Raw genomic sequence first — 19830 nt, 5'->3', positions numbered from 1 at the left:
TGATGCAAAACAGGGGTAACTGGAAATCGCTGGGCATGCAGAATGCTGCACAAAACTTACTACAGGGAACTCTAGCAGTGCAATCGTCCAGCTACTATGGGAATAATGGCTGACATGCATGCATTTGTCTAACATTTGTGTTTATGGCTTCAGGAGCTCTCGTGGAATTACGCATTACACTTTATCTTCCTCAATTTTCAAGCAAACATATTTTCCTAAACGTATGAAGGCAACGAGTTTCTGCATGCATGTGTAATCCTTCCAAATTCTTCATCACTAATCATCATGCTTGCAGCTCCCATAGCTGCTGGCACCAGATTTCCCTCTCGTGATCCTTAATGGGAACTCTAAGGCTGATAGAGGAATTTTTTTCGCAGTAGATGTAGGCAGGTCGAAGATGATGACAACCAGAACCTAGCCCTGGTTACCATGAGAAAGAAAAAGGAAACAACCACTAGGAGGGAGCATGATGTCAGGCAGCTAGCCTCGGCAAGCCAGCCTCCTCTGAAGCCCCCTTTCCCTCGCCCCTTTGGAGGTCTATCAGCGTCTTGGCTGTTAGGAAGAAGGCCCCCCCCCCCAAGGTTGCCGGACCTTTCAAGGCGTTGTTTGGTTCGTACCCCCTTTCAGTGACGCCCTCGTGACGCCCTTGCCACCTGCTCTCCGGTCGACTCTCTCCCATACTCTCACTGCACTCGGCAGCCAGAAATTTCTGCTTGCCTATCACATGGTGAGGGCCTATTTCCCACGAGCCTTTCATTTATGCATCTCGTGACAAGGCTTCCACATTGTCATTGTCACGTGAAATTTTTTCTTCCTTCCCCTGTGGCATCCCTACCCATAAGCAGGCTGACTAACCTGCTGCTGCCGGTGCTTGTAGGAGAGCCGCCGTGAGCGCATGATCCGGTTGCGCTCATCGTGGTGACGCTTGAGCTGTGCCGCTTGCTGCCGCCGGTCGTTCTCCAGTGCATCGATGGCCTGGTGCAGTTGCCTCTGTGCGTCTAGCTCATTCTGCAAACAATAAAGAAATGCTGCGATGTGTAGAAAGTGTGCACTTGATCACAGGGTAGGTCATCAAGGTAAAATAGTTTCTTTCGACTGACTGCACTGACTGTCGGCCTGCTTGTAGGGAAAAAAATAAACGAAGGATCACAGCTGATTTGAACAGTGCAACAAGACAAGGAAAATTATAAAAGTAACTTACAGGACAGGTGCTGTCCTCGCAAATGAAATTTTAAAATTTATTTTTATGAACTGCTCCAGTAAAATGAAGACCAGTAAAAGAAAGACAGTTGAACTTCATTATAATGAAGCCCTATCTAAAACAAAAATATGTTTGTTAAATCAGTTATTCATTATAAGCACAGATTCATAACAGGCTGACTTTGGCGAGAAACATTTTAGAATCACTTGGTTATACAGTCGAACCTCACTACAGCAAAGTTGTACTCACAGCGAAAAACTTTGTTAAATCACGAATCTTGTTAATTCGAGGTTCATTATAGCAAGGTTTGACTGTAAGCAATAATTCAGTCCCGCCATATGGGCCCTACACCACATTAATCTGTGTAAAACTCTTGAATCCATTTAAAACCACAGGGCCAGATTTACTTTCACAGGATGAAGTGAAAGTCATGCCACGCAAGTGCCACTAGCCTAAAATTGAAAAGTAACTTACCTAACCTGTAAACGCAGAATGATATATAGATAGGCTTTGTCTGTTTCATAAGCTACACCAGAGTCTGCCGTCTAACAACCCCATTATCTCATGTATGCCCCGCATCTCAGGACGTACCCATTACCATAAAGCTGTTTACCTGTGATGCGTGCAGGCTATATCACATCCATGTTCATTTTAAGTGCAGCAGCACCATAATGGTAATGCGAACGAAAACCCACCTGCTGGCTTGTGCACAGCAAAAGATGAGTGGAGACGAGGCCGACACAGGTGGAAGGGGAGGAGGCACGTGACTAAAGTGGAGCATGAAGCTTGCTGAAATGCAGCGTCGCACAGTTGGTGCTCGGCTGTCAGCAGATCCACTTCAGTCCCGACAAGTGTCACGCGTTCTGATAGCCATTTTAGCAGTTGCAATGTGTGTTCTGTACAGTTAAAAGTAGCGAAGGACACCCTGTCTTTGACGGCGGAAAACTAATGCTAACACATTACTGTCATATGAACCCCACTGATAGTCCTCATTCTGCTTCTGTAGACAGTTGCTAAATGAAATGCCAGCCCTTCTAGCATTATCTACTTATCTTCTAATTCAAAACCAACATTGAGCTTTATTATTGTTCAAGAGTGGGACTGTTGAAACAGCTTTTGGAGTAATCTTTAAAGCAGCAAAGTCTTGATTTTGAAGAATACTATCTTTAATTTGGAGTGGATTAAGGGGGAAGAAAGTCATTTCCAGAGCTTCAAATTACAGATCTGGAGCAGCTTAATGAAGTAATTGCAATTTTCACACTAGTCCTTTCTTTTTGTATTAACTGCTGCAGTACAGTAGACTTCCATTAATTCGAGTGGGGTTCATTTGATCTTTTTGTTAATTAGAACCCGGGCGAAGGACCCGGCTAGCATCTGTACATTTGTATAGGCCCAAACTTTCGCTATCTTGATCCTAAAACTGGCTTTCACTGGGTGATTCGAACTAGACCTGTCAGCATGCACGCATCTGACCCTTGTGATGACCCCAATGGCGACCCCTTTAGTGGCACCGTCTTTCTTGGAGGAGCTTAGGGGATAGTGAATGCTTTGAGCACACGTCATCTCTCCTTAAAAATGTCTATTTTTGGACCACCTTAGGAAGATTTTCAAGCAATAACTTAGCTCATAATGTTTGATTACAGTATTGACCCTATTCTAAAGCACACTTTTCTTTTGAAAGATTATTGGGCCAAGAATTGCCTGCGTGGTGCAGTCGGACACAAAACCAAAACCACCTTCACAACGTTTGCATGCTTTGCCGCGTAAAACGTATGTACTGCGGCAAAGCTGATTTCCTAAATTAAAAACGTGTGGGGAAGCTAACGTCAGGCAACTGGCCGCAGTTGTGCAACATTTTCCTTGCTAAATAATAGGGTCGCAGAAATGTCATTTGTATGTTAAAATTAAATTAAATTAGATTATGGGGTTTTACGTGCCAAAACCACTTTCTGATTATGAGGCACGCCGTAGTGGAGGACTCCGGAAATTTTGACCACCTGGGGTTCTTTAACGTGCACCTAAATCTAAGTACACGGGTGTTTTCGCATTTCGCCCCCATCGAAATGCGGCCGCCGTGGCCGGGATTTGATCCCGCGACCTCGTGCTCAGCAGCCTAACACCATAGCCACTGAGCAACCACGGCGGGTGATTTGTATGTTAGTTTACTACTTTGGACCCATAGAAAGTTTGCGTGTGTTTGATTTGGAGGCGTGCTAGATTTGTGCACATATTGCCAGATGAATCGGTGGTGTGTTTTGGAATTTTTCTGCATCTCGTTTAATTCGACCTGCCAGATAACTCGATCGATTTTGTCAGCCCTTTCAGGGTGGAATTAACGGAAGTTGACTGTATATTTAAAAACTGCCTACACTTGTCACAGATCCGACTTCAAAGGCCCAATCGATGTGTTGCGCTTTTTAGCGATTACCAGATACAGCTAGTGAAGTCCCAATTGTTGAAACTTGAAAATTCGAACTAATGCATAACTCGTAATGAATTTTGGGTATGTAGCACTTTGGCACAGCTGTACCACTTGCGATTGTTGAGGGTTCTTCTACTCATTTGCACCACACTGGAGCTGTCTGCTTTATTAACGTTTCTAGAATGTAAATTGCACATTCTGTTCATTTTTAGGGTCAGTGCCATTTAACATTTTAGCTGTGAGCGCCATTTACGAATTACTTGCTTTTTACTTGTTATTTCCATTTACAAACTACAACTGTTAGGTAATCTTTGTTTTGCCAACTTGTGTTGTTTTCTTTATAAATATATAGAGTTTTGATTACATTTGCATCAATGAAAATTATTGTAACCTGCCCACCATCACATAAAACCCCACTTGTTCGAGCTTCCGAAGTACTGTTAATAAATATTTGTGTTCGTTATATATTGAGGCTCAACTGTACAACTCAGACTACTTATAACATAACCACTTACAGTGCTGAACCGGATGTGATGTGATCTTTCACGACTCCCATTTCTCTTCCCAAAGAACTCAATGTATCCACATAACACTTATAGTATAGCTGCGCAAGATGAAATATCGATTATAATGAGGTTGCCAAAAAATCCCGCAGACAAGCAAGGCAGTGAGTACACTTCTCGAATAGGCGTGCCGGCTGAGGGGAGAGCGACAAGGGCGATACGAAAGAGGAGGAGGAGTAGACGAGGAGCGAGCGAACAAGGAACGGAGAGAAAAGAAGAAATGTGGCGGCAGCATGCCGACTCAGCAGGTGTGCAAGGGTTACCTAGGCAATGGAGAAGCCTTTGGTTCCGACCGTTTGTCAGTGGCAGGGTGTCTGCACTGAACTCCCATGCATTGCCTCTCTCTGGCTCTTCACTTTGTGTGCAGAAAGTATTTTAAATACAGTCACTGACTAATGTTTATGGATACGAACAGGGTGTCAAAAAAGTCTCAATTATAAAGCAGGCCGGAAAACTAATTTTGACGATAAAATCAACTGGCTGTTTTCTTCCCACGGTGCTGGAATACAACTCCAGCACCGCAGGAAAAATCGGTCGAGGCCATGAGTGCATTTCACATTGGCCCATCACGATGTGCGTCGTCAAAGTGCGACCTTGACTCTACGACATTGCCAATGCAAACTGTGCTCCACAAATTCATCGGTTTTGAATGTTGTCCCCACATGAGCTTTTGCTATTTCGACTATGGAGTATGCGCACGTATACCAAACTTTTTTGCGATACACATTCACGCCAGTTGCCAGCCAATCAGCCGTGAACTTTGATTCATGTGCGCTGCCGTTAATGCAGCCAGTGCCCGTGATTTCACACCAGATCAACGTGTATTCTTTTATGGGTGCAGACATATTGACACCTTGCTACCTGCGGCTGATGATAGCCTGACCAACGAACACGTGGAAGAGTTCATACAAAGAGCCAAAGAAGCATGCTAGCTTCCTCAGCATCGTATTCAGAGCCAAAAGCGTACCGATACCCTTCGATACAACCAGGGTCGACGCGATGTCCATTACAATCACAGAGACTGCGTGTGGGTCTGGATGCCCATCCGTCACCGGGGACTCTCGGAAAAGTTGCTGCGCTAGTATTTTGGTCCCTGCAAGGTTACACGCCGCCTCAGTCACGTAACCTACAAAGTCGTACCCTATAGTTCTGACGCCGGTTCGCTCTGTTGTTGTCCTCGCCCTGAAGTTGTTCATGTAGTGCACATGAAGCTGTATTATGTGCGTATGTGAACATTGCACCTCAGGAGCTCTATTTTTGGCCGTCAACTCCGTTGAAAGAACTTTTTGATGCGGCCGAGACGGTTGCTTTTCGCATGGGGGGCAATTGAAACACTGATGTGGGGCCTCCGCACTGAAGGAAGGCGCACGCAAAGGTTGACGCCATGAAAGACGATGAAGCACATTGTATGCCCGTTCTTCTTCTTGCCCGCCATTAAAGAGACGGTGTCTATTTTTCCAGCCTCTGTCTTCAACCTATGTTACAATATATCAAGGGCATGCCTCCCATGAAGGCATGCCACCCGACGCCTAACCGTGGGCCTAACCAGCCCATCTCGTCAGTCAGGAATTGGTGGTCAAAGTTGTGATTTGGTCCAGAGCCAATAAAACGCTTCGCAGTGGCGGTACAGCACTCGGAAAATGGAGGAACGATCCTGCTAACAAAAGTGAGGGCACCTTCCAGTCATACGCTACGATTCCCGGACACAAGCGGCTGTTTGGTCTACATGTTTTGCACATACATACCTTTAAAAATTTTGTTTTAATAATAGTGTGGCACTGCTTATAGTGCAGAAATTCGTGACTCTGGCAACTTGCGTTATAAGCAGTCTATGCTGCATTGATTTTGCCACTTTGTGTCTTCTATATGCCACGTATTATGCTTTGGTCGCAAGCGCAAGGGGTGAATTGTGGCCGCCGGTCACAGAAACATCTCACTCCACTCATTTGGTGGCAAACAGGCTTAGATCTATGATGCCATTCACATAATAATTACATCATATTTAGCTATACAAAAGTATGAAACTTTATGTTCACTAAATTATATGACGCATACCTATTCTATACATTCAATTCATATGTGGTGCACTGTTTTTGGTGCAAGTGCAAGCACAAGAGAAGTCCTTCTAGCATTCATAGGGTTGCCTGCTATGTTTGAAACTAAGTATATATCATTTTAATAAACATTAGTGAACCTTTCCATTCTGACCCTTGCCTCATAGAACTGGTAGCAACTTTCTGAACCTTTCCCTTTTCCCATCATATGCAGCCGCTGGGCTCGGGCTCAGTATTGAGAATCCGGGGCAGGCCCAGACTAGGCATAGGTAGAGCCACTTTTCACCAGATCAGGCCTGGGATGGGTCACCAGTCAGGCCTGGGCCTTAAAACCTTAGACCTTAAAAAGTTGGCCTGCACAGTGATCCAGATTCTGCAGCGAATGTACTATGAGCTGGATCAAACAAAAGCGATGGGGGTATTAATTCGTGACAACAGACAACCGCAGCATTTCTCACCAGGCGGCGGGAGCGAGCCAGGTCCTTCTGTAGTGCATCCATCATGCGGGCATGCCGCTCTTGAAGCTCCTCATACTTCCGCTGCAGCCGCTCTGCATCCACAGCCACATCCGAAGCCGATGAGCTAGATTGCACGGCGAACCGCACATGCTGCTCGTGCAAGCGCCGAAGCACACGTTCAGCGTGCGGAGACATGTTGACATCGGGTGAAGACTCATCTTCTGGGGCCACTGAAAAGAGTTCATAGCATTTCTGCTCAAGCAGCTCAATGCAAATTATCAAAATTATCACAGAAAGTTTTTTGGACTAGATGAAACATTTTTAAGTGTTTACACATACGAAAAAACACTTGTTATTTTGAACTGATCAATCAGCAGGTTGTCCAGTTCTGTTTGATGCATAAGCATTCTTTGGTGAGTACCCCGACAAAACCGTGTCTGTCCTGTAGCCCCTTGTAACTGAGAAATAAATGCATAACTGGTCAAGTTAATGCATTTAATCATTACAATAGTGTAACTGTATATGAATAGTAGCTTTAGAACTGATTTTTGAAAAAGGATCAAGTTGCCTTCACCTCGACATAATCATTTGATGCAATAGAAGAGTATAATATGATAACAATAACTAACTGGTAGATGCATTGTAATAGTGGTTAGGCTCAGTTTATACGACTGCCTTGAAGGGGTCAGATATGCAGAGACATGTTCTTGCAAAGGCAACAATGAAACGTAAGCTTGGCGAAATGGAGAAGCAGCATAGGAACGCTGAACGACAACGGGATATCATAGTCAGCAGAAGGAACACGGAGAACAGCGACAGGAACTAGGAGATAATCAACAGAAGGAAGAGTAAAGGAGGTATTCAGAAGCGCATTGGAAACGACTTTATAGGGCAGCACTTGATAAAAAATACTGCTACAGAAATTCTGAGAATTGTCTACTAATGTGTATGCGTTCTCTGGCTCTGGAAACAGTGATGGGTAGACATGCATAAGCAAATGACATAAGTTAGCAAAAGCAAAGTAACAGGCGAGCCAGAGAATGCTTACGCATGAGTTAACAATACTCAGAATCTCTGTAGCATTTTTTTGGTTGCCAAAGTACCACAAGTAGCCCGTGAATGTGGGGGCTGGTGCCTATAAATCCCAATTCATCATCATCATCATCATCATCAGCCTGATTACGCCCACTGCAGGGCAAAGGCCTCTCCCATACTTCTCCAACTACCCCGGTCATGTACTAATTGTGGCCATGTTGACCCTCCAAACTTCCTAATCTCATCTGCCCACCTAACTTTCTGTCGCCCCCTGCTACGCTTCCCTTCCCTCGGAATCCAGTCCGTAACCCTTAATGACCATCGGTTATCTTCCCTCCTCATTACATGTCCTGCCCATGCCCATTTCTTTTTCTTGATTTCAACTAAGATGTCATTAACGCGCGTTTGTTCCCTCACCCAATCTGCTCTTTTCTTATCCCTTAACGTTACACCTATCATTTTTCTTTCCATAGCTCGTTGCGTCGTCCTCAATTTAAGTAGAACCCTTTTCGTAAGCCTCCAGGTTTCTGCCCCGTACGTGAGTACTGGTAAGACACAGCTGTTATACACTTTTCTCTTGAGGGATAATGGCAACCTGCTGTTCATGATCTGCGAATGCCTGCCAAACGCACCCCAGCCCATTCTTATTCTTCTGATTATTTCACTCTCATGATCTGGATCAGCAGTCACTACCTGTCCTAAGTAGATGTATTCTCTTACCACTTCCAGTGCCTCGCTACCTATCGTAAACTGCTGTTCCCTTCCGAGACTGTTAAACATTACTTTAGTTTTCTGCAGATTCATTTTTAGTCCCACCCTTCTGCTCTGCCTCTCCAGATCAGTGAGCATGCATTGCAGTTGGTCCCCTGAGTTACTAAGCAAGGCAATATCATCAGCGAAGCGCAAGTTACTAAGGTATTCTCCATTTACTCTTATCCCCAATTCTTCCCAATCCAGGTCTCTGAATACCTCCTGTAAACACGCTGTGAATAGCATTGGAGAGATCGTATCTCCCTGCCTGACGCCTTTCTTTATTGGGATTTTGTTGCTTTCTTTATGGAGGAGTACAGTGGCTGTGGAGCCGCTATAGATATCTTTCAGTATTTTTACATACGGCTCGTCTACACCCTGATTCCGCAATGCCAATTGGGTATACCCAGATATTGTGCCCAACACTTCATGCGCTCCTCCAGAAAGTGTGCTATTCCAGTAGTACCAGCAAATCTCCTCCCAGCTCATTGTTCATTCATAGCTATTGCTGCCAATCTATTGCAAGAAGCATCATCACTTATCTGTTCCACATCGCGCGACGTAGTGCGATTGTAAGCGTACCGTACGCTTTGAACAGGTGATAACTCAAAGGCACTGCCATTGTCGGCTGCAGGTGGTGCAAAGTGAGCGTCACGTTTCGCTCAGGAGGAATCATAGGCATCGTATTCCGGCGTTGCCCACCAGCTTGATTTTGCTTCGGTTTCACAAAGAAAAACAAAAACATGCAACTAAATTACAACGGTAGCTCGGGCACCACCTGCTCCACACACATCCGCGCCTCGTGCCACGATTCCCGCTGAGTGGGCACGTCGAAACTTCCTGCCAAAATGCCCCGCTCGAAGAAGCTGCAGACCCAGGCCGAATTCAAGGAACGCCTGACCATGACAGTTGACATGGTCAGGTTGACATGTCAGGTTGACATGACATGAAGTTTGCCATGACAATGTGTGTATCGGGCCACTCAGCCCACGTTGGCATCTTGTGCTGCAACGATTCGTGCAACACTTCACATTACGTAGATGTACTAAACTACAGTTAAGTCTGCCAAATTATTTGGCGACTTCAGATCGTACGTTTTCCCAGTTGGTGTGCTGTCTGCATCATTCTTTTCCCAAGAAGTGTGAACAAGGTTCTACTGTTCTACTGTAATTACTTTTCAGTCAGCACACCCCACAAAGCATTGTTACCACTTACGAGTTGTGTTATGTGCAAGAATGGGGCTAGACGATAGGTATGTGCATATACGGCCACCTCAGCAGAGATGCTTGAACTTCTGAGCTCAGCCATAACAGTCGCTGCTGTCAACCCATGCCTTGCCATGTCAAAACGTTGCCATGCCGCTGTCAAGGTGTGGAAGCTAAGCCTACCCCGTGCAGACAAAGACATTCTCATTAATAAACTCTGTCCATTTCTCACTCATTCTCACAAACCAACCAATCCATGTGTAAACTGCACTTTGTAAAGAAAAATGTTGTTACTCATTCTTATCAAGGTGTCTCGGCTGCTATTTTCCGATAACTTGTTTTTGAAAAAGCCATTGCTAAAATCGCGGCGATGACGCCAATGCAAAAAGTTTATCCAGGTGGCGCACATCATGCTTTGAACGAGTATATAAATAAAGAAAAAAGATTCAGCATGGAACCACATGGCCGCTGTTCACGTTGTCGGCACCTAAGCTGTACCCTCAAGGTCAACGACCCTACAACATCGGTGGGGTCAGGAAAAGCATGGCAGATCGACCCTGAATCGACCACTGGGTTTGGCTGGTCCATTTAACAGTTAGAACTTCTGCTCGGCATTCGGTCAACCCTTCCTTTTCTTCTCTTGTTTCTTTGTAACACACTTGCTGTCCGGACTGAGCGTGGGTGCTACTACTGCTTTACCCAATGTCATGGCTGCGGACTAGCCGTGCTGCGTATCTATGCTTGCTGCAACTTGTATGACGATTGGTACTGCTTTTGCACGTACGAAGCATCCTGCCCTTTGGAATGCCCTGTGTCCAATGCTACTTTCGAGAATGACCATGCGATTCAGACATTCACTGGTACTTTCTTGTATCGTAGTTAAGTAAGGTATCATGTTACTATTGGCTTTTTTCATGCATTGCATCGCTTAATGAAACGAGGCAAACTTGGGAGCGTGCCACACAGCGTCGGCAAGATATTTGTAAAAGCGAGTGATAGCAACTATTCATATGGTGCTTCTTCCCTTATTCTTTTTCTTTCAGACAAATTTTATTCTTCTGAGAAGTACTTTGAGCTGTGCACTTCCATGATTGCACGGCTTGCTCATTTTATGCTCATTTTTATCATTCATCTGTGGACATTGTGATGCACAGAAAATAAAGTGCTTTGTTGTATGTCTCATACCAGTTTGTCATTTAACTTCATGACTGTCACCTGTAATCCCTGTGCAGATTTAATGGTGCCTTTTATTTTTTAATATATTCACGACAAAGCTTTTTTTTCTTTTTTTTAAACATCTGCACTCGCTAAATTGCAATGTGCCATTTATGAAGAAAAGAAACCTTACGCTGGTTCAGCCTTGACCGTGAGAATTTGTGTTTAAAGTCCATGTGCTTAAAGGGCGCCTCATCAGGCCACACAGCAAATTTCAGTTATACGCTGGAAGTTGTTATATGCTGTCTAGGGAGCATTCTGCCACAAGGACTTTTCAAATTGTTTCTTTAATAGCCGAGATAGAAATATTTCAGTGCCACAAACCCATAATTTCAGGAGGTGAGCTTCACTGCCAAGCGAGACACTCTCTCCACTCGCCCCGTCCCGCCCCCGCAAGCAAAATTCCTTCCCTGCGTTCTCCCATACCTGAACTCGAGGATCGCGTGAAGTATACGTCACGGGCCCTGCCTTCTACTTTTTTTTTATTCACCTCTAGCTTTTTTGCTGCGTGGCGCCACTGAATACGCCGAGCGTGAGCTGTTGCGCTTTGCTTCCCACAGCACACGACTTTGCGTGCTGTGCACGAGACCACCTGAATAGCGGTACAAGCCAATGCTATGCGAATACTGATGCAGACACAAGCAGTTCATAGGGCATGATTGTGCACTAAAACGCAGTAAAAAATGGCATACTTTCGTTGACTGCGTGCACAACTACATGACGTGGGAACAAGCAGACAAAACAAAAGTATATCACTCTTGCTGCAGTGCAAACTAAAACAAGAACGTGCAGACATTCGGTTTGTGTGTTTTAGTATTTCTCTAAACTTTAATTAGTCTATTGAAACAACAGATTACACAAATAACAGATGTTGCCTTCAATAATTCTCAAAGTCACGTGTCACCACAAGCGACGTCACAGCAGTGCAATGTACGTAGCCGCACTTGTGTGATATACGTCAACTCTCTGGCTTGGAGCACGGCGCCCACGAGGAGAAGGGCAAATGGCATTCAGTTTGAAATTTCATCTCTTTCCAAGGCGTGTAGCAATGTAATACTTAACATACACAATCATTAACGCGCAATGTATGCATGGAACTTGTAAACTCAGAATGGCAATACCTGGTGTGGTGCCCTTTAACGTCTTGGAGAACTAGCATTTTCCACAAGGTGTGTGTGTGTGAATACTTGAAATTTCGAACATGAATTGAATAGTCTCGATACGAGAACTTCCTATTCAACGTTGTTGAATATTTGTTCCGTTCAAATACTATGAGGGACTTATGCACAATGTCACCAGCCGTTGTTGCATCTGGGTCGCAAGCCCCAAGGGTAGCGTTGGCCTGGCGGCCTGGGGCACAACTGGAAGCATCCGAAGGTCCTGGCAAAGGATGAGCCGATTGCTAACAGAACAACTTGTTTATTATAGCATCGCAAAAGAGCGGCTGGTCAGGTCGATCGAAGTGGAGAGTCGGGAGAGCACGTTACTCGACAGAAGAAATCGGAGCCTCTCTCTTGGCGTCTGGGGGCAGCTGCTTTTATACTCTCGGAGTTGAGGGCAAGAAGGAACGGCTCTGGATGGGGCGCACGTGACGGCGCCGCTCGGGCACGTTGAGACGAGTAGTGATGCATCCGCCGGGCCGGCGCCAGTCAGACCTCCTCGCTTCACAGTTGGGGAGCTCCTTTCCCCGGCTGCCGCGCTTTGACAAGCGTGGGCACCAACATGCACACACACACACACGCACACACAAAGACACGTGGCATTGAAACATGCCTGGACGCGCTTGGCGGGGAGGCGTTGCGGCAGCGCTGAACGGGCCAAAATGTCCGCCACTTTGAACGAAGCCCCGGCGTCCGTTGCATCCACGCCGGCTATACCGCGCGTCGTAGGCGAAATGTAACACCGTTGAGTAAGCATGTCTTGTCTTAGGCAACCTATGAATTTGCTGCTTCGATTTCCACAAATAAACTTATTATTTTACCGATCTCATCATGTTCGGATTTTTTCAAAACAATGTGTGGTGCTGTAGTATTGCCCTTTCCTCTTTCCATGAGCACTATACTGCATACTACAGTAGACTTCCATTATACGTCTCTAGCTAATTCAATTTTCTGGTTAATTCAATCTTGACTGCAGGTCTTGGCCAGTGCCTACACATATTTATGGGCTCAAATTTCTGTTAGTTCTATCGCAAAATTTATTTACCCCCAGATAATTCAAACTTGATTGGTAAGCTTCGCAGCAATACAGTAATGTCATGCAGTGAAGCATACCAACACTGGAACGGGGCTACTGTCACTGGAAAAGTATGCAATTTTTATTTATTGAAGTGGGCGCACACTGTCTGCGGTCACAGTACAAGTAGCTAGACACCTAATAACCATACTGGCAGCCATTCAGAGATGTTTCTGACATTACTGTGGTGATTTGAGCCCTCGTATCACACGCCATGCATGTCTTTTATATGAGACCATTAACGGGGCCCAGTACACATGCGTGGAGAAGCGGAGAAAAACCAGCTGTGTTTAGGGAAAGCTAGCGAAAAAGAAGGCAGTAAAATGAAAAACCCAGAAAGTCGAGGGGATATTTAAGGCCAACAAAAGAGCGGGGCTCTATCTAAAGCTCTAAAGCCTGCCAGAAAGCTTAGACGTCTCGGTGCTCGTACTGTGACCAGAGATGGCACGTGTGCAAGTGTAAATTGAGGAACACATGCTACGTCTCGTAACAATGGCACCTTTCCCCGCTTGGTATGCTTCACCGCACGACAGGACCATATTGCGGCGAAGCTAACTTGAAAGGCAAATACTGCCAAATGAATTGGTGGAGTTTCAGCGTTTTTTCTGCCTTTTGTTTAATTCAGCCCACCGGATAATTCGACCAGTTTCATCAATCCCATCAGGATCGAATTAACGAAAATCGACTATACATTCACCTGGGACCTCCTGTTGCTTTCTTTTTTAATTTTCAATGTCATCGTGCACCAGACGTGATAGTACTCTATCATGGTGGATATGTATCAAATAATGTAAACAAGCCCTTTGTTGCTGAACAGGCTATGCGAAATTCTTAATTTCACGTTTTTAGAAATGAGAACGAATCAAAATTCTATTCAATATTCGTTTTTCTCTAATACTCGTATTCGATTCGAAAACCTTTCCCCCTGCACAATATGGATGACAATAAAAGAAAACGTCGGAAAGGGGGAGGACGCATCAGGGCACCTCATTGCGTGCTGCACACTTTTGCAACGACACTGCCTAAGATGACTGTCCTTATGTGTATGGCTGCTGTACAGCTGTATAACATTAAAACTTCATAGATATTCATGTAAGAACATTGGTTTCTGCTTCCCACATTTAAGTTTTACCATTTCTTGCATCTCCTGGCAAAGACTGCAAATGCGCCATGCGAACAAGTCGATAGCACTGAACAGCATTTCACAATATAGGGCAGGATAAGGTTACTGTGCTGAATCAGTTCGCAAACCATTATAAATAGTTATTTCTTTGAATTGGAAGTGACCTGGAACAAAATCGGAGTGAGCTCAACCCGAACCGAACTGGTATTTTTTGGATTCGACACCTTGGAAAGAACTTACCTTCAGTTTCGGATCGAAGCCGCTTTCTGGAGGTACCACTGCTGCCAGCACGCTTGAGGCCACGAACACCAGGCGACAGGAGCACTGGAGCAGGAAACAAGAAAAATAATGTTGCAGCCAAGAAATAAATGCACAGAAACAGCAACAAGTGGAGCCAAAACACTGATAACATCTACTTCGACACAAATCTTGTGCTGGTCTGTGCTGATAATGAATAAGTACAGCGTTGCTCCTTTTCATATCCCTGGCTGACGGGCAAATTTAGTGTCACTTTCAGCAAGTGAACTTCGTCATTTGTGTCATTCACAGGCTGTCACACTGAAGGGATCAGTGACACTCACCGTAGAACGCACTTGCCAAATACAATGAACTCTCACTCGAGTGAGAGTCCAAAGACCCAAGGACTTGGCAGAAAGTTCACTAAACTGAATATTCACTAGAGTGTGGAACAGCATACGGCACAGCAGACATCAGGTGAAAAGTGTGAAATACAATCAATAAATACAAAAAAAATCTGTAATTTTTATTTACACTGGTACTCTTAAAGCACAAGCGGTAACAGAGCTGTCCAGAGAGTTTATGTTTTTGTGCGCTTCCTCTGACACAGCTTGTTGCTGAGACACGAAGTCTCGCAACTTTCCAAGGCATCCTACAGCCTCGGCTAGAATTACAGGATTTGAATCTGCCTCTGCCATTGCATTTTCCTCGTCACACTCCTCTTCGTCAGGACGATTACTGGAAGCAATTTCCAGATCTGATAGTTCAGCACAGGTAACCAGCACCCTGTCACACTGCACGTAGCCGCCGCTGGAGGAGTGATTTGGGGGTGGGGGCTATCAGCTACGCCAGTGCTGCAGAGCAGAAAAAACTTCGTTGAGCTTATTTCAAAAATGATCCCAGATCCACTGATCAAGTTCAATCAAATGAAATATTCGCTCTCCAGAAATTCATTTCACTGAAAGACTTTTGCATTGAATGCATAGAAAAACTTCCAAGGATTTTCTAAAAGTTTGTTATTCTGAGTTACTCATTAAACCAATGTTCGTACAACTGAGTTTACTGTAGTGGGCTCATCAAACTCACTTCGTTGCATTGAAGTGTGTAGCCTTGATAGCAGCGTTTCAAAAATAGTAGAACATGCAATGCAGGGTCAGCATTACTCTGGGTACCACCTTTTTCAAGATTTCGCATCTCATAAGCACATCTGTGCCATCTGCAATGAAAACTTCCCTTCTTCCTCTGCTTAGCTTGAATGCTTTGTACAGTATTAATTCACTAACACTAAAATTCACGCTATAATCTGATCATAACTACAACACAATGTTAATTTGTAGGCATTGGCTCAAATATGTATTGTGTCTACTGATTCGCCCATCAGTGCTACCATTAATTCCACATGACACTCTCCTTCCCCACGAATATATGCACCGCCAAGGTGAGGTTTGCTGTGGCAAAATTCAATTGTTCTAAGTGTCATTCAATTTGCCACTGTGACCAAGGTACAAAGCCTCACTGATCCAGCCATCCCCCACACCGTGTACCGCTGTCACAGCAACTGATTTCCATCAGGGCAGAGCATTTCCTCGAAGGTCTCTCCTTAAAAGTAGGATGCCCAGTGACGCTGGTCAGTGCTCTAGCACATCACCGGCACCGGTAGGGTGACGAAGCACTGCCGTGTACAAAACCAACCAATCAGAAAATCAAAAGCAGTTGCTAAATTTGGTGATTATCCAAATCGGGTGCTGGTAACCACCGTGGCTAGCGTTTTGATCTTTCTTCCAAAAATGTGATTTCTTTTTCCGACAAGGAAAGAGAGGGAGAGCTTATACATTTATCTCCTTCCTTTCTTATATGAAAGGTCTCTACTATTTCCCTTTCCTTCTTACCCTTTCCTTTCCCTATGAATTTTGTCTTTTCAAATATGGGGGTGCATTGACACTTGTTACAGTGACAATGACTCCCATAGCCATTCTTTAGGTTAGTGCTGTGCTGACGAGCTCTTTCATTGAAGAGCTCTTTCATTTTTGGAAGAAAGATCAAAATGTTGTTGATTTGCAGATGTTTTTACGACTGATGTGCACATGCCTATGCTGAAAAAGGTATAAATGTCCGGTGAATTTCAAATAAACTTCCAGTTGGCAGTCAGCGCTTGTCTGTGGTATTTGTTTCCTTGTGTCCTTGTCTTTTTCGCGCTGTTTCACCTCAGTTCTAAGTATGAACCAACTAGCCCTCATCAAGATCTTACTAGTGGCTAGCTCAATGGCTGTGCACAGCTGTCACATTTCAAAGATATAGAAGTTTTGTCCTGAACATTATATTCCATTATTTTTATCCCATGCTGAGGTTTCATGAAGGAAACATTATTTAACCATCATACAACAAAAGTTACATGGCACTAGTTAAGTTTTTGAAGAATGTGGTGCCAGTCAGACAACACTGTACCAATATGTGCCACAGACAGCATCAGCACAGTCATAACCTGTTTAAAAACTGCCCAGTCACATCTCTGGCATGCTTGTTGGACGTGACAGTGATGTGACCATCTGCTTGGGGCTAGTTAACATTCCTTTTTTTTGTAAATTCAGGGCCGCAATTTTGTAGCGATGCCTTTTCCAGATGCTAACGCCTCTTGGCACTTTTTGCATTTGTTAGTGGCCACGTTCGACGCTCCATCCGGGGCAGAGCGTCTCTTGACCACTCACGAACATGAAAAGCGCCGAAAGGCATTAGCATAGAAAAAGGCATGACTACAAAATCGTGGCCCTTGTAGATCTGGGAACATATTCTGCAATAATTTTTTTCAAATTCCCCATTCGTTTTGCCCACTGTCATTGGCTTGCATGTAGCTGCATCTCCACTATCGCTGCCATCATCCACTCAACAGGACAGGTAATAAGGGATGACTACAGAACCAGACAAATATAATAAGTTACAAAATGTGACCTCTGCACAATTTTTAGCAACTTTGCTCTATTTCATACATAGCGAGCAGTACTACAAAGGCTAGGGAGGCTCCTCGCACTGGTCGCACTTGCAACCAAGAAACAGTGCACCCCATGAAGGAAGCTTAGATATAGGTATGCTTCGTGTGATTTTACGTAACATTAACAGTGGTAGAACAAGGAACGCTGCCAACAAGGAAACTTGCTGATGAGTGTCCTTGTCGAAATGCTGGTTCCAGCAACATTCCTCATTGTACCACTGCTAATCACTTTAGGCCCCCCTCTTTCTGTAAGCTTCCCTCTTGCTTTGGATGTAACATCAAGGCTGTGGGGTATCGGGCACTTGCAATAGTTGTGCGACACTGCTCCGTTGCGTTTCTGAGAGCTCCATGTCCTCTCCTGGACGGGATGGCATGTTCTAGATAGGATTGGCAGCAGGTCATAAAACACTGTCACTGAGCTGACATCCCGCCCATGGGAAGGTCAATGGGCTTTTCACCCAGTGGCCGACTTTTTGGCGGGATTTGGGCCCCTGCTTGCATGCGCTCAAGGTATGCGTGCGCAAGGCGAGGTCTGAGGAGACCACATCAGGGCATCAGAAGGTGCGTACGTGTTCCTCTCTGCCGGCAGCGGCCCTTTCGTCCGCTGCAGGCCGATGGTTACTTCAGCTAGTCGGGTCTTGGCCTCAGCGGGTGCACGCACACTTCCGTCATCTCGACATCCTGCGGCAGCGCCTTCAGATCGTGCCCCCGTTTGTCTTCTGTTTTCATTTTCTCTGCCATGAGGATGTGCGATGGCAGGTGCTGGCTGAAGGATACGTGGCCTCTCTTTGCTATGTTTCTTGTTTCCTCTGTCGCGGTGCACTATTAGAAGCCACCCGCAACCACTTGGCCATGTTTTGTGCCGCAGTTAGACGTAGATTTGGACATATTGTTTAAACCATGCTGTATCGAATTCCGGCTTAATAAATGTGATTTGTTCTTTCCAAAGAGCTTCGCCTAGGGTCTCCCTTGCCACGCAGGTGGTCTTGCCTTCCCCTAGCTGGGGCTGGTGTGGCACGTGCATGCGCAGCGGCGCGTCAGCACACGGAGCAGGTCGGAGCCGGTGTGAATGTGGTGCCCAGAATACATCGCGGCTCGGAGTGCTCAAACCCGCTGTGGCTGTCCAGCACGGGCAAGCAGAGCATGTAAGCTCCCCACTCTGCACACTGTGCTCCACTATCAGGACAGTTCTGCATTTTGTGTTCGTATCGGCCTACCCTGTACAGCTAGACCTCAATACAACGAAGTAGGTAAAATTGACAATTTGCTTTGTTATATCAAAATTTCGTTGTTGTGAAATTCAACCTTTTATACAAATAAGTTCAGTCACCAATAAATTTTTCTTACATGGAAAGGGGCCGCAGAACTTTCCAAATTATTGGGCAATCGAAAAAGACAACTTTGAATGAGAAAACAATTCATTTTGATGAATTTGGGAGTTGACGACGTATGATACAGTTTCATGCCACGTTGACGATATCTTCACATAGGCGGTAAGAATGAAGCAAAGCCAGTCACACTTTCACGTGCACTACGCCCCCACGACTGATAGCGTCGGCCGCACTGGGACGACGCTATCATAAAAGGCGCCAGCAGCGGGGAGCGAATGCTTCATCTGCCTCTCACTCCCAACGGGTCACGGAAACTTGAGCTTACGCAACCTTCAATACTAAATGCACAGGAAGACAGCTTACATGATGCCATGCCCTCTCGGCACACCCGCTCTTTGCACATGCGACAGATTACCTCTAAAGCAGGGTGCGAGGCTGTGGATGTGCTCAATTGCGCTTACAGCCCTGTGCAGCCATGGCCGAGACGTGCACCAACTTACCTAGCTCCTTGAGTACGCTTGATCGTGTGACCACAAGCTCGCTCTCCTCCCCCTCTTTCCCCTAACTCGCATGAGGAGACAGCACTCACGAAGCCACCATCTTTCTCACCCTCGCACACTTTCCCTCGCACCTAATGCACAAAGTGCGCGGGGCGTGATAAGACCTTATCGTACTTATACTTCATACGGAACACGTTGCAGCTTCACTTCAGTGGTCACTCTTGTCATGCCCCTCGCAATTTGAGAGGTGCATTTGCAAGCAGCCTCTCGTAATTCAATCATTTGACCATCTGTGTCCACAGAAGTTTCCATTTATTGCCTCTGCATTCCTTTGCTGCGAAAGTGAGATTTCGTTATATTGAAATCGGATACAGACACACTTTGTTATACTGAGGTTCTAATTACATGGTGTTCTAAGGACAAGAGATTACGAAAAGTTAAATACTTTGTTATATCGAGAATTTCGTTATATTGAAGTTCATTATATTGAGATTCAACTGTATAATGTAATTGTT

At 45.2% G+C, this 19830-nt stretch overlaps 1 protein-coding gene across 1 annotated transcript in view; it reads right to left on the bottom strand.

Moving 5' to 3' along the window:
* The window catches only part of LOC126529284 (uncharacterized), a 43695-nt gene that overhangs the window by 9181 nt on the left and 14684 nt on the right, over nucleotides 1-19830 (bottom strand). The window contains exons 6-8 of the mRNA XM_050176884.3: nucleotides 14502-14585; nucleotides 6699-6928; nucleotides 856-1008 (exon numbers count right to left, since the gene is read on the bottom strand). Coding sequence (XP_050032841.1) covers nucleotides 856-1008; nucleotides 6699-6928; nucleotides 14502-14585 — 467 coding nt within the window. The remainder of the gene's footprint in view (nucleotides 1-855; nucleotides 1009-6698; nucleotides 6929-14501; nucleotides 14586-19830) is intronic.

The sequence above is a fragment of the Dermacentor andersoni genome, chromosome 8 (assembly GCF_023375885.2).
Source record: "Dermacentor andersoni chromosome 8, qqDerAnde1_hic_scaffold, whole genome shotgun sequence".
Taxonomy (NCBI): domain Eukaryota; kingdom Metazoa; phylum Arthropoda; class Arachnida; order Ixodida; family Ixodidae; genus Dermacentor; species Dermacentor andersoni.
Note: the sequence above shows the minus strand (reverse complement) of the source record. Positions and strands in the feature narration are given on the sequence as shown.